The sequence below is a fragment of the Drosophila ananassae genome, chromosome XR (assembly GCF_017639315.1).
Source record: "Drosophila ananassae strain 14024-0371.13 chromosome XR, ASM1763931v2, whole genome shotgun sequence".
Lineage (NCBI taxonomy): Eukaryota > Metazoa > Arthropoda > Insecta > Diptera > Drosophilidae > Drosophila > Drosophila ananassae.
This window is the reverse complement of record NC_057932.1, coordinates 21,750,845-21,775,781: the sequence shown is the minus strand read 5'-3', so window position 1 is coordinate 21,775,781 and position 24,937 is coordinate 21,750,845. Positions and strand designations below refer to the sequence as shown.

At 51.4% G+C, this 24,937-nt stretch overlaps 1 protein-coding gene across 1 annotated transcript in view; it reads right to left on the bottom strand.

Moving 5' to 3' along the window:
• LOC6501898 (carbonic anhydrase-related protein 10) overlaps positions 1 to 24,447 on the bottom strand; it is a 42,809-nt gene extending 18,362 nt beyond the window's left edge. Inside the window, exons 1-2 of the mRNA XM_001966675.3 lie at positions 24,134 to 24,447; positions 17,131 to 17,448 (exon numbers count right to left, since the gene is read on the bottom strand). Of these exons, the coding sequence (XP_001966711.2) occupies positions 17,131 to 17,188 (58 nt within the window). The 5' untranslated portion in view covers positions 17,189 to 17,448; positions 24,134 to 24,447. The remainder of the gene's footprint in view (positions 1 to 17,130; positions 17,449 to 24,133) is intronic.
• Positions 24,448 to 24,937: the final 490 nt, after the last annotated feature.

Here is a 24,937-nt window from a genome sequence, read left to right as displayed (position 1 = left end):
GCTGAGGCCCGCAGTACTCTGCACTTTCCCCCGTTCGAACGCCTTCCTTAACAAAACAGGACAACAGAATCAGGACAAAAACCTTGAAAACTGCGGGCCGAGGCGGTGAAAGGAAGGCAGCCCATCAAGGAGCGAGGAGGAACAACAATAATAATAATAATAACGCAAAGTCATGGGCAATGATTGAAATTAATGGATTTGTAAATGCTCAGCGTCATTCTCGGCTCTTAACCCTTTGGGGGGGCAGGGGGAGACAGATGGGCCGCAGGACGAGCTGGGTGGCCCGCTCGGGCTGCTCCCTCGAAATATTTCCACCGCGGCTCAGTCCAGAGCACTTGGTGTTTGGTTTCATCGTGCGTTGAAAATTCATTGGTTTTTAGCTGAAAACCTAGCCTCCATGGCCATCGACAGTGACTCCCCCAGATGACCCCCCCCCAGATAAAAAACTATGCCAAAACGCACTTAAATATTAATATTTTTCCATAAAATCCAAAAGCTTTTTCTCTCTCTATTTCCCTTTAAAACATTACACATTATTTCCATTTATTTCGCCGCTCCCCTCGCCGCCTTTTCACCGGGTTTTTGTTCATTGAATTCTATTTATAAATTTGCACCTGACTGCACGACCCCCTGCCCCTCCCAGGGCACCTGAACTCTCCACCTGGTCCTCCTCGCTCGCAATCATAAAAGGCAACAAAATGTTGAACAAATTTTTATGGCTGCACAAAGCAACAGAGTGACAAAGAAGGCGAGAGGGCAGGGCGAGAAGTCAGCCATCCGACATGCACTGAGAGAAAAAGTGGGGCAGCTCCTCCGCCCGAGCGAAGCTATTCCGAGAGGGTCCTTGGTTTCAGGGCTTCCAGGTCTGGCAGTTTTTTGTCAGTGCTCCCGATACCATAGCAGCACAGCCGCTTGTACTCTCCCCGCCCCCGCAACCGCCGACGCCACCGCCACCGCCCCCTCCTCCCCGCCTGCGGTCGTCGCTTTTGTGGCTGCCTCAAATCCCTCCGCCTCCGGCCGCCCCTGCATTTTCTCTCAGTGTGCGGGGCCACTGTCGCGCCTTTCAGTATTAATTACAAATGAAATTTTCTTATCATTTCTGTTGCCGTTGACAACTTTCTGTCTGCCGGTCCAGACCCGTCTGGGTCATTTCCTCTCCCCTGGGAGTCCAGGCGGTCCTGCGAGTCCTGGGATTCCTGTGAGTCCTGCCAGCTCTAACTGGCCCTCTACTTTAGGGCCAATAAGCAAAAATAGTTGCTGCTAATTGTTGTTTGCCGTTTATGGTTATGGCCAATGCGTGCTAATTGTCGTCCTGCCATCGTCCTTCGCTCCTTTCTTCGGGCTTTTCAATTTCGATGCCGGGTTTTATTTTTTCGCCGACTTCTATTGGGGGACGGGGGGACGGACAATTTATGGCAGCACTTTGGTCCGGCTCAATTTAATTTGGCCCGAATACTCTAGGTCCTGGGCCCGGAGCGGGGATCCTTGCCCGTCCGATCTTTGCCAGGTCGGGATTTCGTTGCCTACTTATCGGGGCGAGCGCTGCAGCCCTTGTGGGTGGCAGGGGCCGTACTTCAGGGATATGATTAGGTCCTCCCGGCACCAGCCCCCAACACTTGGACCGACGACTTGGGAACACCCTCGGCTGTCGGCCAGAGTATCAGAGTGTTCGATCCTTCGGGGAATCCCCAATTTGCGGAGTCCCTTTCTTTGTGTTCGCCTGCCATTTGCTATTTGACTATTTTGTTGTTTTTTGTTTGCTATTTGTTTGCTGTCGCCGTCGCTTGTCTATTTAAAAGGCACGTAAACATGGCCGACTTCTGGCGCGCCCAAAACAACAACAACAAGAAGAACGAAAACAAAAACATCACTGAAATCAAAAGGACTTGCTGGCAGGAGTGGGCGGGGGGAAAAGGATTGACGTGCGCATTTTAGTCACGCTGTCGCGGGTTTTTGCCTTTTTGCCATTTTAGCTGATTGTTTTTGTTGTGTAGTCGGAAGTACATATGTATTACACACACAGTTGTATACAAGCAGCATGTGTGGGGGACACCAGGACATCAGGACACCAGGACACCAGGACATCAGGACATCGGGACATCAGCGGCTTTGCCTGGCGGGTAACTTAATATTTTGTTGATGTTTGCCCAACTTGATTATATCTATCACTATCATAATACAGCTCCACCCGGTCCCGGCAGTCCTTTGACGACCTGCAGCTCCGCCATATGCAAATTTTCCAGGAGCCGCAGACAAGCCCTCCCAGCACAGATTGCCGAGAACCGATATGGGCCCGAAACTGAATAATGTGGGCTGCGGGGGAGTGGATTTATTATCATGTATGTGTGTGGGGTCGGGCACTTAATGAAACTGACAATGTAAACACGGGTTTTCGGCTGGATGATCTCCGGGCCGGCCCAGGCCGAGGCTCTCCGAGGTCCTGTCCCGAGACCCTGTACCAGAACTAGATCTCGCCCGAAATAAATAATTAATGACGTAATCGCCTATGGTAATCCAATAGCGCAGTGGCGCAGGACTTCTGGCCCCAGATAGGAGCTCTGGATCTGGATAGTCAACAGAAATGCCATTTCCTTTTAATAGACTTTGTTCGGAGTCCGCCATCCACTGCTAATTCATTTGATTTTTATTGGCCCTGGCCGGCGAGGGGGCGGGGAGCCGCGTGGGGAGTGGGCTGGGAGGGGGCAGAGTAATATGCAAATAGCCCAAGGCGTGTTCATTGAAATCGGGGCGAAGTGTAGGCGAAGGGGAGGTGGCAGATCTAAGGAACATGGCGGGATTCCGTTTTAAAAGCGCAAGCAAGTGAAAGCTTTCAATCAATGTCGCTCGCTCGTCAGGCACCCGCACTCGCACTCGCTCTCGCACCCGCTGACCCCCTCCCCGAGACGCCCCTGAATACTGCTGCCGGCCCATCCCCCCTTTGACTTACACGCCTCTGTTTTTGTGGCCAGCTTCGGCTTTTAATTTCTATCGCTACGATTTCATTTTTTAGTTCCGTTCGGTTTGGTTTGGCTTGGCTTGGCCCGGTTCGAGTAACCATTTCCATTTTCCCTCCACTCCACTCCAGTCCACTCCACTCCTGGAGCTCCCCTCACCGCCTGGCGACGCCCCCTTTTTACCCTTCTATGGAGCCACACCTCGTTCTTTGATTTTTATTAAGTTTTGTCGACTCGGTTTCTGCTTTCGTGTGTCAGATTGTCCGTTCGTCCGCTGTCCGCTTTCCCGTATCCTGTCCGCGGCCACGCCCTGGCCCAGCCACTCCCTTTGCCCTTCGCTCGGCTAATGGTAAATGCCATTTCAATTACGTACACAGTACTAAAATTTTATGCGGCCAGTCGACCGGCCAGTGGCTTCTTCCCGAGCCAGTCTTTCGTCTTTGGTCGATATGTTTTTGCTTTTGCTTTGTCGATTTCCATTTGCGCTTTAAGTGCATTTGCACAATCAACAAACAGGGCCAGGAGGTGGGCCCCGGGCAGGAGGCAGGATAGAGGACATGTATAGGATATGGCATACGGGTGTGGCCATAATCAAACATCAATCCGACGCTATAAAGGCACTTTTTCCCACCGCCTCCATGCATCTCTTCTGTTCTGTTTGAACAGAAACTGAGTAGATAGCCCCGCAGTAGATAGCCAGAGTAGGTAGGGATAGTAGTGTCTGATGGGGATACCTGGATCTGGATCTGGATGTATGTTACTTGTTGCGAAGGCGTTTGGTTCCCGGCCGGTAGCTTTAAGTATCCAAATCTAATTTCAGAGCCAGTCAGCGTCCCCAGAATGCATTTCTGATATAGTTTCACCCGCAGTTACTACAAATTAAAGCATTATTTTCGAGTTTCGGGCCAGGTAGCGCACATAGAGCTCGCTTTCGGGGTGCTCTGCGAGATGCCCCATTTCCCACTCCGAAGTGGCACCTGAACTATGCACCTGTGTGTGTCGGTAACAAATGGCACGCAAAACACCTGTCAAAAAAACGGGGGAAGTGCCAGAAAAAATCCGACAAACTTTGTAAGCTCATTTTGTTACCCGTTCGTGTTGCTGTTATTGCCTCTATTTGTTGTTGTTGTTGTTGTTGTTGTTGTTGTTTTTGTTATTGTTTCTTTTGTTTTTGTTTTTATTTTTGTTTCTCTATTTGTCACTATTCCAACTGCCAATAGGCGTGTCAGAAAGTCAACGGCGACGACAGCGCCAAAAAAAGCCCCGAAACACGAAAAGAAACCGGGAGGCGAACTGGCTCTCTGGGCAGAAGGCGAGGGGGCTGATACCCTAGAAAGTCGGCGTTTTCCAGGCCATTGCAGTGGGTTTCAGGAGCGACGAAAGCGAGATTAGTGGAACACCAGGCAGGGATACTTCCCGCTGGAGCTCCCTATTGGAGCATACCCTGTAAAGGGCATCCCTGCGGGGAGCCGACTAAGCCAAATTGTGTGTGGCTGAGCTCCGCACTCAGGTGGCCCATGCATTTTTCACCGCCGCTCCGACCTTCGGGTCTGCCGCCACCCAGAGTGGCAGAACTGCAGAGAGAACCGCAGTCACTTTGGCTTTGCATTTTTTGTGAGCTCGGTGAGCTTGGCTTTTGGAAAGCCGGAGAAAGTTTCGGTCGAGGGCGGGAGCGGGAGCGGGGGGAGTTCGTGAGGGTGGGGGCTGAGTCGTGCATTAGGCAACAGGTGGAAGGGCTTAGTCCGCACTGATCTGCTCATTTCTCGATTCGCACTCCGCTCCACCTCCTCTGGCGCGCAACGAGAAAGAGACTTTCATTTGTAATACCCACAAATGAAGGCAACCACCCGAGAGCTGAGGCAGGACCCACTTCAAACGAATGGGAGTGCAGTTGGAACAAAAAAGATGAAGCTTCCACTTAAATATTAGCAAAAGTTTTTCTGTCGTCGCCGGAGAAAGGCGGGGAGAAAGACGGTGCCCCGGGCTCGAGCGTAAATTTTCCTCTGACACTGATTTGTTGCCTTTGGCTGAAGAGCAGGAAAACTGCCAGGTGAAAGAAAGGCAATACACGCAAAGAAACAACACTGAGCTGCAAATCTAATCTTTAGTTACTTTAGTCACTGCACCTATCGCTTTTCTATACGCACTCGCGATTAAAAAGTAATGCAATCTGCAACCACATAGGCGCGTTCGTAGCTAGCATGAGTGGCTGTCCCTCAACCTGAAGGTTAGTTGCCAACTTGAAGGGGTTCTAGGCCAGCAAAATGTTTCCAGTGCCTGAAAAAGAGCTGCACAACTGACTGACATTGCTTGTTTACTTCCGAGAGCAGGAACTCCAGGCTCCCGAGCCCCCGTCCCGAGCACCACTTCTCTTGGCTGGCTTTGCACTTAAACTTTGGCAAGTTACTGCTGCAAGTTGCTGTTGCTGCTGCCGTTGCACTCATTATTGTCAAGTTGCCTGTTACACATTCTCCTCATTTGGGCTACAGGGGAGACACAGACACAGACACAGACACAGCCACGGACACAAGCCAAGCCCACCACCACCACACACTGAAAAGTGCCACAATGGAAATCCTTGCTAAAATGGAACTTGCCTCCTGCCAGGCAGCCTAAAAATGTTGCTCCATGTTTCGGTGGGGAGCTGAGCGGAGCGGTCAACTGGGAACTCGGAACTGGGAACTGGCAACTGCATCCCTGCATGGATACGAATTCCCCCTAATCTGGCGATGTGGACCCTGGCAGGTGTCTAATCCCGGGGAGAAGTCCCGGAACCCCCGGGGGAGGCCACTCAAATTGCTCCTGCCAAATGGCCAGCAAAGAGCAAACAGTGAAAAGTTAAGCGAGCCCATTTCTGGTGTCATTTTACCTCGGCACGGACCACCTCCACCTCCTCCGCCTCCGCCTCCACCTCCCACTCGCAATCCCATTCTCGTCCAAGCCAACAACCAGCTCAGCCAACCGTTTCGAGGAGTTATAATGATGTTGCTCCACTGTCTCCGGCTTCACTTGCAGCTGCCGCTGAGTGACCGGATGACCGCAACGTCCAAAGCATCCACGGCAAGTGCAAGGGTTGTCGGGGCGGTGGGGCTGCTCCCGGTTGTGGTTGCCCAGGAGATTTCGTTTCAGAGGCTCCTCTAAAGCGATTCGAGCTCAAATATTCAAAACAGCAAGGATACAGCAGAGGCTCGAACCTACCTCTTTCCAATCTAGAGATTTGAAACTGCGACGAAAGCGAAAACGAGAACCCCCCAAAGGGCCCATTGGCCTGTCGACGATATGAAGTAGCGGACAGGCGGACAAGTGGTCGGCGGACAGGCGAACAAGCGGACAGGCCAACGGACAGACAGGTGGACAGATGGACGGAGCTACGGTGGAAGAGCACAGCAGCCAAGTGACGGCGCAGTTAATTAGTCTAAGTGGAAACGGGAGCACAAACTTTAAGCACTTGCCGCCCCTCGCTGCTGCCCCTTCAATTGCTACTTTCACTTGCTGCACCTCTTCTGTTTTCCGCTTCTGCCTTCTCCTTTATTGCCTTCTTCCTCCAGTTCCGTGCGGCCCTTCTTCCGCCGCTGCCAAGTTGCAATTCACTTTTCGGCTGCGGCCATTTAAAATGGGCGAGAGGCAAGTTGGCGCTCGGGAGGCCCTCCAGGGTGTCCTCGGGGTATGCGGAGGATCGAAGTTGCCTGGAAGTATACCCCACAGCCCTGAGTCCACTAGGGTATCGCCCATTTTATCCAGGACTCTGCTGCATCCTTTGAATCCTGGCCGGGCAGGCGACCTCACCCAAGAAACATTTTCAAGTGAGCTGCCGACCGCGCGAGTGTGTTTATTTTTATTCATTAGACTCGAATGCAGAACAGAAAGGACTTGGGAGCCACTCTGAATTCATTGCCAGCAGATCCCATTCATTATTGGGTTCCCGGATGCCAAACAAGTTTCTTCCAGTGTCCTGGAACTATTATTCCGCTTTCTGGGCCAGTATTCAAATTGAACTCGTCGCGAACCCCACTCACATCCACTCACTCGATTTGAGGTAATGTTTTCCGAATAAATTTCCACTTTGCACTGCAATTGGATTCCCCCTCGCCCCCCGCCACTCATAATGCACTTATCCTGCCGCAAAAAATGAAAAGAATGCGGACGTACCGGGCCAAGACCAGACCTTGAATATCTCCCGCCGGGACGCCCGCAGAATGTTGGCCAAAACATTTGCAATTCTTTCGAAATCATCATTACGGATGGGTTATGGGATGGGTTGAGAGTGGGTGGTGCTCTGAGGGGAGTGGGTGGATGGAGCGCGGGTGGTGGGTGGTGGGTGGTGCAGGGCAGAAGTGGTGCAAAGTTTCCCGCAGTGCCGGCGAAGAACACACATTCTTCATTAGCCGCGTGGCACATTTTTCTCTGAGGTTTCTGCGAAAGTATGCCACTTTCAAAGGTCCTTGCAGGTTCATGCATGTGTGTGTTAGTGAGTATGGGAGTAAGTTTGTGTGCGTGGGTGTAGGTGTGGGTATGGGTGTGGGTGTGTGGAAGGCCATGATAAATGAGCCATTGGCATTTATTTTCGTTTCAGTTTCATTTCATTTGGGTTCTCGTTCTCTCCCACGAAATCGATGTCTGCTGATTTTTCAGCCAGCCTTCCAGCCAGCCAGCCAGCCTTCCAGCCAGCCAGCCAGTCAGACCTCTGAAAATTACATTTTCAGGGAAAACCCCTCGGAAAGGGCTCTGCTAGTTCATCTAAGCGCACACAGGTGGCGCTAATGTGACTGAAGCACCTTGATTTGTTGCCGAGCCGAGGAAATTATGCCAATTTTTTACCCACATTTGCGAGCCTTTGATTGTGTGTTTTGCTCCGCTTTTTGTCGGGACCTGGGCCTGTGCCTGGGCCACGACCTTGTGGCTTATTTATTTAGCAAGTTGGCGATATAGTGGGCGGGGCAGGAGGCGAGGCCCCAAGTATCCATTGATTTTCCTAAAGTGCAAACTTAACACTAAAAACCGTGCCAATTTAATATTGGTGCGGTGGATAAATAATTCATTTCGAGCCGCTCCCCCCTCTGGAAATAGTTTCGCATTCATTTGGGGATATGTGCCTGGCCTGGAAGGGGCATGTCATCACTTTTTATCTGCATTTATAGCTAAGCCAGCGAAATGTGGATCCAGAGCAGAGACCCAAGTCCGAGTCTGAATCCGAATCCGAATCGGAATCGGAATCAGAATCAAAATCGAAATGGGAGACACCAAAGAAGTAGACACTTGGAAATCAAATCGCATTGCTATTAAATTTGACCAGCCAAGCATACCTTGGCCAGGACTGCCAGGACTCTGCTCGAAAGTGGCCAATGACGATGACGTTGGCACGTCCACACCCCAGAAACGGCCTGAGAGCCGGGGCAGGGGGCTAGCCAGACCGACTGGAAGTTGGCCCAAAAGAGCGCCGAGACTGAAGGGGTGGGAGCTGGGGGTTGAGGCTATGGCTGGCCAGAAACCCTTTTCGCCAGTCGATGCTTCAATTTTACACATGTTTTGCATGCGAATCTCTTTGGCAAACAAACACGGCAAAACTCTCTACTTTTGACTTGTTCGTGCCGGAAGTTGAAAATTTTCTCAAGCAAATTTTTTGGGCATTTTTACAAAACGTACTTGGGCCAATTTTATTAGCCAGCCAGCAAGTCAGCCAGTCAGCCAGCCATCCAGCCTGTCTTTTTGGGGCCACACGCAAGGCGAAAGCTAGGAAAAGCAAAGCTGGAAGCCGAAAGCCGAGTCGAAAAGTTGTAATTTTAATTTAGCTACCAACTGGCTCAAAGACACTCCACCCCTTCTATATACTTTATATACACGTTCCATCAAAGGAGGTCCAAGGCGCCGAAAACCACAAAGTTACATGTCACGCGTGCCACTGCACCTGCAACTCTGCACTCTGCCACTGCCACTGTTTCGCATTAGGCAGCCAAATTAAATAAACGATTTTAATTTGCATTTGGGCTTGGGCTTCGTTTATGCTTGCCTCGGGGGAAATTAATTTCAAGGAATCCCAGGAAAATAGGAAAGATAAGCCTTTGATAAGCACGTTTACGACCCATTAAGAGTGGCTCGCCAGGACATAGGAGAGCATATTCCCAGGAATGACGAATGACGCTTAAAGGGTTCATTTTTCAGGTTCGAGAATAGTCTGGAATATTCGCACATGCCATCCGGAGGCTCCCTCTAAGCTGAAGATGCTTGGAAGCCGAGCCAAGTTTTTACCCAGCAACTCGTTGGTACTTCTCCAATGCGTTTTCCCCTTTTCGGGAGCTGTCAGTCCGGCCCGGACTGCTCCCGCCCCGACCCGATCCTCGTCCCGGGCTTGCTGCTCAATAATTTGATGGGTTCGCAAAATCAAAGCGAGCCCTTGGCTGATCCCCTTTGAGTGATTTGCCTGCTCGCCGCACGGACGTTTTGAAATGGAGCAGGAAACGGGCGAGCAGAAAGGATTGGCAGGACTCTCGCCGGACGAGCCGGAGTCGAGGGCCGTTGGGAGGGGACAGGCAGGAGGGAGGAGCTCAGCCGGCCGGCAATTAAGTCACAAATCGTTTTTGTTTCCACATACAAACGAATAATTAATGGCCAAGTCGGTGCTCGGCTGCCTCTGCCACTGCAACTGCAGCCGACTCGGAGGGGGGGCACTCAATAATTGAATCGGTTAATAATGCAGCATAATGCTGCATAAATTATGGCCCTAACAAAACGTAATTGGCCCGAAAGCGAAAATGGAAACCGAAAATTAAACTGAGAACGAAAATGAACTGGCATGAGCCATCAAAGTGAGATAAACCCCTGGCGATGCCAGGGGCGGCGCTACCAAGGCCCGAAGGGGTGGCTTTGGCTCCCCAGACCCCCGAATAAATGCAACATTCGAACGCATCAGTCGCATTGTTTAACCAGCTTCTCGTATTTATTCCGATATCTGCCGTTTTTGAATTATTCTTCTCATGGTATACATATACTTCCCATAAATTATGGCCAAATAGCTCCGCAAACTGATTTAAATTAGTCAAGGCTTCCACGGCGCAGCCATGTTTTTACGGCCAACACTCTTGTTTAATGCTCAGCTTAAATGGCTCTAAATTCCGACGAAGTGCGTCCCCCGGCCCGGCTTGGCTTCGTGTTTGACCTGCTAGAACTTGGCCAGAAGCACCCCCCTGCCACACGACCTCCTGCCCTCCGACCTCTGACCCTCTCATGTTTCCATTCGAGAGCCATTGTAACGTGTCAAAGTCATTCACCTACACACGCTCGCACTCACACCCCGGGCTGACACTTTAGGTCTTGGCCCAGCAGTTATGGATTGCATTTTATTGCAACTTGGTGGACTGTTTTCAGGACAGGTCAGGAGCGGAGTGAAGACCGGATGGGCAGCAGCTCTCCATCTCCATCTCCATCTCCATCTGCACTGCTCTGCCACCTGCAGACCTATTTTCCTGGCCACCACTTCGCATGGGGATGCAGGCGACTGCAACGAGAGAAGTGGGAATCGCTGGGGCGCCAGCTGGGCCCCCGGGCAAGGTCAAGGGGTGGCCGGGAGGGCGTGGCAGTTGCCCATCGGAGCGTGGCACGCGTGTATGTGTGTGTGTGTGCGTGTAAGCGCATTGTCAGGTTAATCACTCGTTTTGTTGGCAATTACTGTTATAACCCCAACGAGAAAACTGCGACAACAATAAGCCGAAGAGCTGCTGGGTGCAGGGGGCTGGGGGCGTGGCAGTTAAGACCACTTGACCTTTTGTTGCCAGCGGCGAATATCAATGAGTCCATTATGTATGAATGTCAATGATTATGGCCGCCTGACATGACACAGCCGTGGGGCTGTGAATGGGAATTTCGGATGCGGGCTTCGGATAATGCCAAATGTTGAATGGGCGACAAAAATTCCGTGAAGACAGAGACTACGGAGAAGACACCTCGGAGTCGAGAAGCCAGAGACGGGGCGGGGCGGACGGGGACGCCGATAAGGGAGCTCCCCAAATGGCAGTTGACAGCGTTTGGCATTTTGGCATTTTGGCACCCCGGACGGGCGACGGGCGGCGGGAGGACAAAGGACGAGGGACAATAACAGCATCCATTTTGCGTTACCTGGACGGCCCATTAGACCCCCTGGGAGAGTCAGAGGGCAGAAGGGCGGTTTGGCCACATCATAAAATTTTAGCAGCACGCACAGGCCGCCACAGATTCCTTCTTCGGGACATGAATCGAAGGCGGTGCACAATCAGTCAGGAATCGTATTCAGGGCCTTGTTTACTCTAAACTCTGAAGGCACACCTCTCATAATCCCCCTAAAAAACCCAATTCCAATCAGGGGTCCTGAAGAACCTCCTTCTGGTCCTTCTGCGAAGGATGTATTGGAGGGGAGGAGACTGTCTCCAGTATTTTGTTATGATTATTGTTATGACGGTTGTCGAGCTTCCCCCTTGCCCGTCTCTTGCTCCTTGTTTTGGCCCTCAATTGCCTTTTTGTGGCCCGGCCGTGAGTTGAAAAATGTGTAGGCAGCTTTTAGGGGCACACACACACGCCGCATGCCTCATGCCTCATGCTACATGCCACACCCACGCCACACACACATCGCACAACAGGTGTCCTGGGCGAAATGTTATCAATGGCAAATTAAGCGTAAAATGCTGTCGCACTTTAAAAGGCAAATTAGCCTGCTCTGCCCGAAGGCGGCCGAGGCAAATGAGGCGTGAATAATGCACCATGTGTGTGAGTACGGTGGGTGTGTGTGTGTGGGTGAAATATTGGGCTTTCCCGGGATCATTTATTAGCCAAGTTCCCCATCGCCTCCCCATCGCACTTTCTCTTTTTCTGTGTCTCCATCGATGGGGCGTAGGAGAATTATGCAGCCCCCGGCGCCGCCGCCCCTGGCCTGCCATTGTTGCCATGCCATTGTTCCAGCCATTGGGAACAATTAAACGGGCTTAGAACTCAACTGGAAGCGCCCGCCCCCTGCTCCGGACTCACAAACTGCCAATTGCAGCTGCCATTTAATAAAATTTAAACGTCAAAGCGGCATCGGGCCAATTATTTGTGACCGCACTGGACCCGAATCGGGGGCTGTGGGTGTAGGGGTGGTGAGCAGGGGAGCGGGGACAAAAAGGAGGAGAAATCAGGATATGAGCGAAAAAAAGCATAAAAGTCCGGCGAAAGAAAGCAAAACAATGAAGCGTCCTGGCGGGCCTTTGTCTCTGCGATTCCTTTATTTCACCCAAATGCCAAACGCCAAATGCCCAACGAGAAGTTGACGGCTTCGCTGTCTCGCTGTGGCGTAGAAGGTCCTGGGAAGGAGTCCTGGCCGAGGAGGAGCTGAAAAGGCCACAGAGTCGGGCCATTGTGCAAATTAAAACTGCACTTGATTATTTCTCCTGCTAATTTTCATTGTTCAGTCCGCGAAAGCTGAAAAAACTGACAGAAAAGAGAAAGAGTCTGGCGGAGGAAAATAAAAAGGATAACAAGTGGCCACCCAGTGGAGACTGGGTAGAGGCAATCCCTCAGTGGGAGGCAAACGTGGCTGATAAGAAGTTACTCATTAGTCGTTAGCACGGAGTGTCGCCAAGGAGCTAACATTCTATATTTGGGACAAATACTCTGGACCAGGGGGCTTCTAAAGGGTCAACCTACTCCAGGGGGGGCTCTTCTCAGATGATTCGCCACTTATTTTTAAATAAAACCCGAATATCCTGCGGACCTGGCCGAAACACAAAAAGCTGGCACTGGCGCGCTTTTCATTAGCGCGCGAGGCGTGGCAACTTAAGCGATGCCGGGACGGGGTGAAGGGCCATCTTGAAAGGTTGTTTTCTCTTTCAATTCTGGCCACAAATTGAAAGCAAAATGCCAGCGATGATGCTGCTGATGATGATGACCGGGCCAGGACCAGGACCAGGACCAGGACCAGGCAAGGGGACACTGGCAGAAAATAAAAACAAAGACAGCAACGGCAGCGCCAGCAGAGAGGCAATGGCAACAAGGACAACAACGACTTTTGGCAACATTGAAACAAAAGGGCGTAGAGTAGAGGGGGCGTGGCGACAGGGAATAGGGACGCCGGGTGGTCTGGGGGGTCGGAAGAGGAAGGAGAGATCGAAAGACAGCAGAAACAGATTGAAATCAGTTTGAAAGCAAGCGAAGCGGAAAAATGCATGACCCCGTCGTTGTTGGAGGCCAAAAACCGGATGACCAGATGAGAGGGATGGCTGGCAGGCAGGGAGCGTCGGGGGCGGCGGAGGAAGGACCACCGAGGACTACAGTTGGCCATGGTTAAGTGCTGGAAATTATGTTACGCTCGTCGGCCATTGTTTTATGTCTCCATTCGAGGATTATTGGTCATGCATGAGAAGTCACACCACTTCAGGGCCTCCGCCCCCTGCCCCAGGACTTCGGGGCTTCACGACTCATTCAGGACACTTCCTTGATGCCCCGCCCCCCATCCCCGATTGACTTAATGAATAAACAATCCGTAGAATCAGGAGGCATGGATTCAATTGAGGCTTTTTGGGCAGAAAAAGGCAGAGTTGCACGCTTCCACGACTCGGAGTGTTAAGAGCCGCTTGCAGTCGGCCCAGGATTTCGCTCAGTGCACGACCGCTTTGCAATCATTTTTCCATCTGCCATTTTGCTGCCAGGATCCACAGACACACTCACACACTCGCTCGGATTTTAAAATCCAACCCAGAACCAAAATCTCAACTAAGACCAAGCAGCACAAAAACAGCAGCAACAACTGCGGGAGTGAATAACAAACATCCTGGGCAGCAGAACTACGACGGCAACAACACCAAGTACATCCATGCGAAAATAGCTAAAGAAAAAGTATAATTTCCATTTCAAATTGAATTTTCATTTGCACAAAAGCAGAATTGAGAAAAAGCAGCAGCAGCAGGAGCAGGAGCAGGAGCAGCAGCAGCCTGTGCTTCCCATATATCTGTATTTTGCGGACGTCGTACAACGTATATCCTATCCCCCAGTATCGGAAGAATACGGAGTGGCTTAAGAGCCAGACCCCAGACCGGCTAAATATTTTCGGTGGCAGGAGCTGGGCGGTGGGGGCTGGGCAAAAGCGAAAATCAATGTCCTAACGCGGCCAGTTTAATGTTTTCGGGATTACAGCCTGCCGGCGGTCTGCAGGACTTCTTGCCCCCTCCCCCCGCCATCCCTACAGCACATGCATATCCACACACACACACACACACAGAGACACTCGACGTGCACCAACTTAATTTAGCATTAACACAGACACACCTCACACACCCGGCGAAGGGAGGATGTTGTTCTGGCCATTGCTCGGGCGCCAACAAACTTTGGCCTTCCTGCCTTTCAGCCTCCCGCCCCTGTCCCTGCTCCTGCACTCTCCTGTTTCGTTAGCTACGTGCCACATTACGTAGCCGACCTGTGCGCCAGACAAAAAACAAAGGGCGAAGCCAAGCAGGAGCAGCTAAGCCGCCCAGCAAAAAACCGATCAAATATTTTCGTCTGTGTAATTAATAGAAGTAAAAAGAGCTTCGACGGGTGCTGGCAGCGGACAGACTCATAACTCGCTTCAAATTCTGCCCAAAACACGCCCGGCTTGAGGCGCCAGGACTTGAGCAATGTGATTATACACATTCCTGCCGGAGTGCGAAAGTTCTTAAAGCGCCATTTGCATTTTGCAGGCGGCCCTACAGCCTCGAAACGCACTGTGGCGGCCCTCCTCGGTTTCGGCTGGCACATTCTGGAATTTTGTTTATTTCCGACACGAACCGACAGCGGCAGCTGTGACCCAGCCGAGAATCATTTCTGATTTCTGAAATTGTTCTTTCAATTTCGCGTTGCCGTTTGATGGGGCACGGTGGTGGGGGACGGGGAGGGGAGTTGGCAATGAAATTGCCCAATGAAGGGGATTACTTAGTGCACTTCGCTGAGCGAGAATTAATTTATTAAGCCTGTGGAGTGGATGCTCCTTCTCGAGACTGCCGGAGCCCATCCCAGCCTGTCTGGCTGCACTCTTTTGATTTCCCACACGTGCCCCCACACGGGTCTGGCGGGGGCGGAGAGGGAGGACCAGGCCTGAGAAGGGAGGTGGACGGGGCGGGGCGGGGCACAGGGCAAGGTGCCTCCAGGTTGCAAGCTGCACCTGCAACTGTCCCAACGCTCACGGCTGATTTATCGCCCATGAAATTTATGTTTAGTTTAATCGAATGGGGCAAACAAAAATTGTGCAGAGCGGGCGGCCTGCTTATCGCTGCCCAAAAAGAAGTCCTGTCCCGCCGCCCCTCGCCGCCCCTCGCCGCCCCTGGCCGCTTCGCGAAAGTTTACTTAAGCAGAGGCGGAGGCGCAGTGCGAAATTAAGCAGCAGGAACCAGGAACCAAACCACTCCGGCCAGGGCCACAGACGTAGACCCAGCCGGAGCCGAGGGGGGCGGCTCTCCGGAGTGGACACTAACCTCTCACTGACTCCCGCTCCAGTTACATATTTGTTATTAAATTTTTAGCTCCGCAATTTATAAAAAGGATAATTTCCAGCAGGACTTAGGAGGGGCGCACGCCCCTGGCATGTCAGCCCCGCCGGCTAGGGGTCTTATTTCTCGAGCCAGGACCTGCTCGGGCTCCTCGGACTCCTTCTTCTTGCTGCAACGCTTACTGCTGCAACTCGCAGACGCAACTATTGCAGAATTTCAACGTGAATTTATTGCACGAACATTTCTTTTTCTCAGCTAGCAGCTAGCAGCTCGCAGTTGCTATTTTCTTATTTTCCTATTTTAGCTTTTGCATTTTTTCGTCTTCCTCATCTCCGTGATATTTTAGTTCTCCCATATTTTTTATTTTGTTTGTTTTCCTTTTTGGCCGTGCAGTTGGGCCTTCCCCCCCTAGTTTCGTGCCTCCGACGTTCCGACGTGTTTTCGGCTCGGCGCTGAATTTTCCTGCGGCCGCCGGCTATGTATGTCCCTCCGCACACCACGTCCACCCGAACACACGTAGTATATCCTGTCTGTGGCTTTAAGCCCGGGCTGCAGCTCCAGCTCCAGCTCCAGCGGCCCCTGGGAGCCAACATTTAGCAGTTGCAACTTTTATGAGCCTCGGTTTTCGGCCGTCTGTAGGTCATGTTAAATCGAAAGCCACAGTTGCCAGGAATAAACGTCAAGCTTCTGGGAGCCCTCAATTAATTCCTGAAATTTTGCACTATTTCGTGAAAGCGGAGCGGTCTCCGCACTCATATTCAGACGGGAGATAGTTTAATATTCAATCAACAGCTTCCGTGCGCCCGCCCCTATTTAATTTGAAATTTGATCAAATTCGAGGCGTCTTGGTTTTTTGTGCGGAACCACAAACTTTCGGCATCCATTTGCATCTATCGATCTGAGCTCCATTCGATTCGGCCGCAATGCAAATGAGGTATGGAATGCTCGGAAGTTGGCCTAAGTAGCCCCCGATTAATGTGCAAAGTTTTCGGCCACTTGCATCCGTTTTGTAGTAATTTCGGGCCACGCAGCCCTGCTCCTTCGGCCTCCCCTCCGCCGACAGCTGCAGCTGCGATTTATTTATTTATTCTGCTGCTCATTATCCCGGGGTGGCTCCGTAATTAATGTTGAATTTACAGTGACAGATCTGTGGCTCTGATAAGAGCCACAGTGCCGCCTGCTCGCAGGACCCGAGAGGACTCGAGAGGAGCACTGGAGGGAACTAGAAGCAAGGAGGTGGGGCCTCCGAACACTTACCATTGAGGGGCTTCAGGACTAGGGACTAGTACAACAGTTCACCCACGATACCCGGTACTTCTGCCAGCTATGACTGAAGGAAGAACCTGAACTCTATTCTCTGCTGTTTGGCCAACTTTGCGTGGTGCAACGTGCCGTGTTGCAGGCTGCAGGTTGCAAGTTATGCAAGCGCGTGTCAGGCTGATGTGAAAATTTGCATATCGCATATCGTTGACACGGTTGACACTGACCCCAAATGGAGAGGGGGTCCTATCCGCTAGTCCGGATGGAATTATTCAATTTTTGACTAGATCAAAGCTGGGCGCTGACAGGTCACAGGTCAGAGGCAACATGGGAAACAAGTAGCGCGGCAAGAGGTCACGGGCCAGAGGTCGCGCAGGTGGCACGCACGGGCCAATATTAATTCCATGGTGGGCAGGTCTCGATGGCGAAGCGCTATGGGGGGTTTTAGGACTCACCTTGCATCCGGGCCAGGAGCAGGAGCAGCGTGCAGCAGAGGGCCTGCAGCAGCTCCATATTTCATAAGCGCTGAGTTATTCTCCGGCACTCGGACTCCTCCGGGCTCCTTCGACTGGGGCTCCTTCTACGGCGAAACTTGGCCCGTAACTTACTGCCACTGTCAGAGCCACCGACTGCCACCGTTCAATGCCCGCTTTTCCGCCTTCAGCTGCTCCGCTCGTCCAGGACTCTCCGGCGCCTCCCTCCGTCTGTGCGATCGTCGAACAAAGCGAAACTTAAAGGGCGAACGGCATTCTGCTTAATTGCTCCGGCAAGTACTGCAAAGAAAGGCAGAAATGAGTGAAGGGTGTGCTGACTGTGGGGTGGGGGTGCCCCAGGGGTGCTGGTTCTTAAATTAATTGGGAGCACTATTTGGCGGCTATTTGGGGGCAGTCCTACAGCCAGGCGATATCCTAAATCAAAAATGAACTATGTTCTCGGGCCTGGTACTTCGATTCTCGATTGTTTCTCCTCCGACAAGCTCAGATCCCACGACCATGTCCAAGACGCCCTGGGAGGACGTCCTCTACAGGGTATGCGGCCAGCACTTGTATTAGCCGGGAGGGGGTGGGGCGCGCTCTTCTGGGGCATTACGTCAGAGATGGAATGCACTCGCTGCAAATGTTATTAACAAACACAATGCCATAAATACGGGGCGCACACACACACTCCCCCCGAAGGGCCAGAGAGTGGAAGGACACGGCGGAACAAGTACAACAATGCCACGGTGGCCACGGCTGAGTGACCTTTCTGGTCGTCAAGTAATCGCATTCGCAACGGTAGCCCCGACAACTTCGCATTTTTATGGCAACAAACGTCAGCCATAAACATTTTTATAACGCTGCAAGAAGCGACCGTAGCGAGGGGGCGTGGCTGGAGGTCGGTGGACGGAGGGCGGAGGACGGAGGACGGAGGGCGGAGGGTGTGGCGGCAAAGAAAACGCATAAACCACAAGCAAAATGAATTGTGTTTTCACTTTTTGTAATTAGCCTGCACTAAAGTGCTCCGAGTGCGAGGGAGGCGGCCTCTTCAGGCGAGTTCCGAGAGTGGCGCACTCCCTGCCCACCAAGGACTCCCGGCAGAGTCCTTGCCCGTGTCCGGATTCCTTCGGCCGGCAATCTAAATCATGATAAATACACTCGCAAGGTGGAGCCGAACAGCAAGCACTGCAAACTTAATCAAGGAGAACTTTGCAGCTGCTAATCGAAATGCGGAAAGCATTTGAAAAAGAAAAAGTAGGAGAAGGGAGTTCAACTGGAAACCGGAGTGGAAACTAACATATGCATAGGTCCAGGGAAGGTGCTCGCCGTATTAAAATAAATATACTTCCGGGCAGGCCTGGCCAACAACCTGGCCCAAATTGTCAATTTGCAAGCTCGAGGAGTCAGAAAACGAACTTGAAACCCGTCCCAAAGCCATTGCCTCCGGCAGGACCTTGACTGGCCCGAAAACAATGCCGTCGATGGCACGGCAGGACTCCGAATTGAGCAATTTTCCTCGGTCCAGTCCAGGCCAGGCCAGGCCAGTGTTTCGGTCAAGTCCGCTTTAAGTTATTTGTATTCAAAATATTCATTTCGTGCCGGCCACGTCCCAGGGCCCAGAGTTGCGACAATTTGTAAACTAGGCCTGAATAAAACATGAAAATGGAAAACACAACGACTCTGGCAGCGGGACATGTGACTCCGCCGCTCCGCCCGACTCGCTCGGACAAAACTGCACGGTTACATAAACAGGATAATAAGGCACTTAACATGCACTCGTCGCTGTTGTCCACCACACACACCCACTCCCACCCACGCCCCAACATCGAGCTGGCGGAATGGGGCGAAAAAATCCTTTAGACGGAGCAGTACACTGGGAGATGGGCGGGCAGTCGGCCAGTAGAGAAGCCCAATAGATGAATGAGCCAGGCCCAGAACCACGCTCCGGTTTCTCTCAGTGCAGCAAATGGCGAATGCTGAATGCCTGGAATGCCTGAAATGGCTTCGTTGTAGGCGTAACAATAAGGAGAGCAAAGCAGCAACCAACAAACAACAAAGCAAAGGCGGGAGAGGCAGCAGCAGTCGCCGCCACTTATGTCAGAGCAAATCAAGCGTTACACTTCCCCCTGCCCCTCACCCTGCCCCTGCCCCTGCTCCTGGCCCGGCGCCACCTCGAACCCACCACTCACTCCTGGAGCTTTTAGACATTTTGCCTTAATTTACGTTTTATGTCATGTCATGAGCGTAATTGAAAATTTCCCCAGCTCGCCAGGATCCTGCCGGAGGACGCGTTCATTACGCCTGCATGTGGGCTCCGAGTTCATACCCGATCGAAGCTAATGAAGCCATCGGTGGGCCGGAGGAGTCCTATAGTCCTGGCGGGCGCCACCCCGAGCAGACAATCTGCGAAAATTGGCCAAATTACATGAGTAAACAAGAAATTAAATTGTAAACATATTTCTGGAGGAGTTCGCACGGGCACCTCGCACGGACAGGACTCGAAGGAGACGGGATGCTAGTTTGCAAATTGATTCAACTTTATTTTTTAATTGTTTCCCCAAACTGGAGGACTTGCTACACATGGCTGCCTCAATTCCATTTGATCGTTTCTTTTTGAAACTTTGCTGACACTTGACAGAAGGCAGGACTCGGCCGGCTGCAGTAGGCCTTCTGCTGCCAGTGTCTCTCAATTAACTTGAAAACTTCCTGCAGGCTAGGAGGTTGCAGGCGGCAGGTGGAAGGCGGAAGGCGGCAGAGCAGGAAAAAGGATACAACAATAGACAGCAGATTATGCAATTCGAATGCAGCCTTATCTCGTATTTCAGGCGTTTGTCACACAGTTTACATATTTGGCACACATTTTATTTGAAATTTTAATAAGTTCGCTCGCTCAGGATATCTGCAAGTCTGAGCCGGCAGTCGGCAGTCGGCATTCCGCATTTCGCATTTATTCCGTAAATTATTGAGATGTTTTCTGAGGACTTTAATATGCGTCTTTATTCGGCTTTAAAGCAGACATGTCCACAAAGACGGCTTAATTGGAGCTTGCCACTCAAGCTTAAAGGGAGTGTTGTTGCTGCGGAGCTGATGCAGTTTCAAAACAGTATTAGTCTCCAGGCAGGACCTTTCAGCCGCCCGACAATGAGATCACTCTACTGTTTTTATAAATTGTTTGTTGGATTTGCATTTGCCGACAATTATCTATTTTTAATCCGGCAAACAAAAGGCAGAGTTATTGCAGTGCTGCTGCGTTGTTAAATTCGATGTCTGTGACAGGGCGGCCCTTGATGGGAACAGGATGGGAGTTAATCCCGAAAGGACGCCAGGCTACTGGGTCCTGTGTCCCGAGTCCCATGTCCGATTAGCCCAAGGCGGACGATCTGCCGCCACACAAATCATTCGCAGCCCGTTGGATCCTTAATTTGCTTTAAATAAATTTTATTGGTATTGCAATGCAGCTGGGCAGAGCAGTACCCTGGTCCTGGTCCGGGGCCTTGTTCTGGACCATGTCCTGTGCCAGGAGCTACAAACTAAATGACATTTATTGTCAGACCGGGGGAAGTCAGACCGTTAACCGAAAATGTCTTTTCATATTTTTCATGCACCATTTCAGCGCCGCGCTGGCTGGCATTTTGTGCGTTGCATTTCCATACAAAGCCACGTGGTACGTGGATATGTGTTTTACTTATGCGTATTTATTTATTGACCAGGTCCAGGACTCAGGGCCCTTCGCCTTCCCTACCCCATGCCGCCACTCGAGTCGCCATTCCCATTCCCACTCCCATTCCCACTCCCATTCCCAGTGCCATTCGCATCCAGATCCCAACCAGTTGCCACAAGAATATTGCAATGGCAATGGCTGACAAATTTATTTCGTTTGGCCGCCGGCGGTTTTTCTTTCCGCCCTTTGTTCTTTTCATTTTTGCAATGTGTCGGACCCTGCCATGCATATTAAAATGTTCAAAAACACACTCGCAACAGCCACACACACCGCACACACGGCTGCCCGGCCATTTACTGTTGCATATTCATTATTGAAAAGTTTTTCAGCTGCCCCCACCGCCGCGCCGCCTACAACTCATAACAAAAATGATAAGCAAATGTTTTAAGCCCGCCCCGAATGCATCGCGGTTCCTTGGGGGATCGAACAAGTGCTCTATTTCATTTGCTTCCAAACCTCGCGAATTAATTCCGAGTCCGAATTAATTTATTTTGGAATTAGTCGGCCGGAAGTGGGCTGGTGGGTAGTTCCTGGGGGGAGGAGGCAACCAATCGATTGATTAATTTTCATCTTTCGTTAACTGTTTCTGCACGACACTCGCCCCAATACCATGGGGCAAGTACCGGGTTTCGTATAGCCCTCCCTTCGGCCCTTGTCGCTCCACTTCCAAGGCTCTGTAGCGAGCCCTTTCCGGGCCTCCAAAAACCTAATCCCACTACCGTACAGTTGGCAGATCTCGGGCTTTGGCCGACTAATTACTTTTCCGCCTGCAGCCTCAAAAGTTCGCCCCCGGCCAAGTTGATCAAACTAATTTGTTGGCTTCCCAACTTTCGGCTGCCGGGGAGGGATCTTGCCACACAATAAATCCGCAACAATCTGGGCCGCAATCTCTAGTTGAACTTGGCCAGGACACTCAAGGGTGGACAGCAAGGACACTGGGGTGTCGTGCGGCATTACGACTTTTTCGGCGTAACAGTAACAGTTGCGTGCGGCATTACGGGAATTCCTAGAGCTACGTAAACATAAACGGCTGCTAATTGAAATATTAACACCTAAACGGATGAGGACTATGACGATGACGACGCCGCATGCCACATGCCACCCCGCCACACACACACACTCACTCCGAGTCGCCACAACATGTCGGGCCAATCACTGCGAGTGTGAGTGTGTGCAATTAAACAAAATGCGCATAACAATTGGCTAACCACGATATGCGACCTCAAAAACATAAACAACCGCAAATGTTGCGTCATGAACACGCAAATGGCCAAAAAGAGGACAAAGTGCCCGAAACGCGGCAAGGGCGAGGGCGAGGGCGAGGGCGAGGGCGCGGCAAGGTGCAAGTTCACGTTAAACCATAAATACATACGCATTAATAGTGTTTGGACTGTAATAGCGCCCCATGTGCCGGGCCACACTTTATTCCGTTTGTGCAAATAATTAGTTGTGGCCCTTTAAAGGCAAACACTGCTTCTACCAGCTCTTTTTCCCATATTCCTGGCCAGGACAGATCTCTGCCAGGACCCTGTCAGTTAGCTGCGAGCGGAGAGTCAAATCACTTTAGGGAAAATATTATTCCTATTCCCTGGCACAAGTTAGGCGGATGCCTTGTTTAAAAAACATGGCCGCATTCGTTTTCCTCGATTCCAAGGCTTAAAATCACAGAGCCAAGGAGCAGATGGCCACTAGGATCTGGATCTGGATCTGCATCCGAATCCGAATCTGAATGCATGCTGATTGCCGACGAGGAACAAAAAATAGCAAGGAAATCAGACAGTCCCCTCCACATATGCACTCCAATTTATGAAAATGCTTTTTATTAATTTCGTTTTGATTCCGTTTGGCTATTTTGCCAATGTGAGATGTGAGATTCCAGGGGCGGGCGTAGGGAGTGGAAGGAAAACTCGGAAAAAATGGCAAATAAATTGTCAGCTTGATTTTATTGTTGATGGCGGCGGCGCCGTTCGGGGAAATTGCTGGCAAATATTTGTGCAATTTTTTGTTTCCCCATTACCGCGGTGCATGCCCGAAATTGTGTCCGGCCGGGGCGAGAGGCTCAAAAATTGGCCATTTGATTGATGAAAATTTGATGAAATATATTTACAATAAATACGGGAATAAAGAGCCCGTCCGTCCGATCCGTTCCGTTCTGTTGCGATAACAGCTTCCCGTCCCGCGCCGACTAATCCGCGGCAATTAAACCATTATTTCCAATTTAGCCCAGGGAATACGCACACGAGTATGGAGGCCCACTCCCCAGGCACTCTTTTGTGTTTTATTGCGGAATTTATGAATCGGCTCTCAATTAAACATTGTATGCAACTAATTCAGCAATCAATCGCGGCTTGTGCACAAATGCCAGAGTTTGAGGAACAACTATTTCAAATTTCTACCCGAAGGGTCTTTGTATTAATTTGCACAAAACAATTTACAAATACAATCACTCTGTCCCACTGCGGGAAAGGAAACACAAGCACATCACTCTCCCAGGCAAGGAGTATCCTGTTCTTAGACCCAGCCAAGGATATCAGCTTGCTTCGGGAATCAACTCCTTCACTTCATTAAGCTCGTTACTTCCTGATATAGCCTGGGATATTTTTATCGCTGCCACTAAATATTAAACGGTTCCACTTAAAAACACATTCTAAGGAGCCTAAGGAGCGAAATCTTATCCCCGTCGGTGGAAAATTAGCGCGCGAATCTGTCGAAGCTGGCAGCTTCCATTCCGGCCTGACAGAACGTTCGAATGCACTTCCGTTTCCGGCACTCGAAGCTGGCATTTGAAATGCAATCGAGGAACGATTAGTCAACAAGCGCGGCCACAAAAAGGGCTTTGTCTTCTGCTTTCGATGTTTGGCTTTCAGTCTGGTCGCTGATTTGTTTCGCGCTTGGCAGCCAAACTTCGCAGTCTGAATTCGCACTAAACGTTCCGGGGGCGGCAAGTTGGCTAATGAAAATTACCAGGCAACACCGTGTTGCTGGCTGGCTGCGATGTGAGCCTTTTGATTATAATGAGCGCAAATTACGTTGATTTGGGGCCTTTGACTTTTCGCTCTGGTGCCGGAGACCTGCGGTTGCTACTTGTTTGTTTGGCTGCCAAACTCCAGAAAGGCAAACATATCTTTCGGCGCTTGTGTTTGGGCTTTGGACTCTGATCTGGATTGGTTTCTGTCTGCCGTGTGCCGAGTACTGTGGCTGTGTGCTGTGTGCGGGGGCCCTCATTAGTTGCCCGAGGAATTTCATTGGCTTTACCTTTACCTTTTAATTTGATTAATTCGGCCGCCCGACTGATTGCCTGACTTCTTGGGAATAGACTTTGGCGGGTTTCTGACACGCAACAAAAACAAAAAAAATTCAGTGTTTTCGGGAGATCGATGGGAGCACCGAACTCTACGGGGTACTTGAAAGTTTCACTCTGTTTGGGTGTCAGATGGGAAAGGATCGGCTTGGGCGCACGGCTTGTTCGGAGTGGCTGACGACTTCCCGCGAATGCTGTTCGATGTTGAAAAGGACGACCTGCCAGCTCAAGTCGAACCGCACGTGTTGACGCTTCAAACAAAACTGTTGCGCTGCGGACTGGCTCAGTGCTGCCGTGCGAGTCCTTCGAGTGACAGGACCTCGGCTGTGCCGACGCGGCCCGAGCGCCTCTCGGCTCCCTTCGGCTGTTTTCACGTCTGCCGTTGGCTGTGGGCCATCCTGGCGGCCCGTGGCGCCGCTTCCTGTTTGCGAAACTGGCCACTGGCGCCTGCGCCCCGTCGGCGAAACTGCTGCCGAACGTCCTGGCGAATGCCCTGCCGATGGTTCTGCCAGCAGTCGCGGGGACTCGGGTCGTGGCGGCCGAAGGATGTCCGGCGCGCCACAGCCTGATTCGCAGGACTCACCGTGTGGTGAGTTCTGAGGACCCGCCGGTTCCAATAGCTTTGTTTACGTTTTGTGTTTACATTCCAGGACGAACTGGAAACACGTGGCAGCTCCTTGGGGCTTATCCCGCCGCTGAATGAGTTGAAGAGATGCGTTTCTCAGGAACTCCTGAACCCAAAGAAGAGTTTAAATGTCAGATCG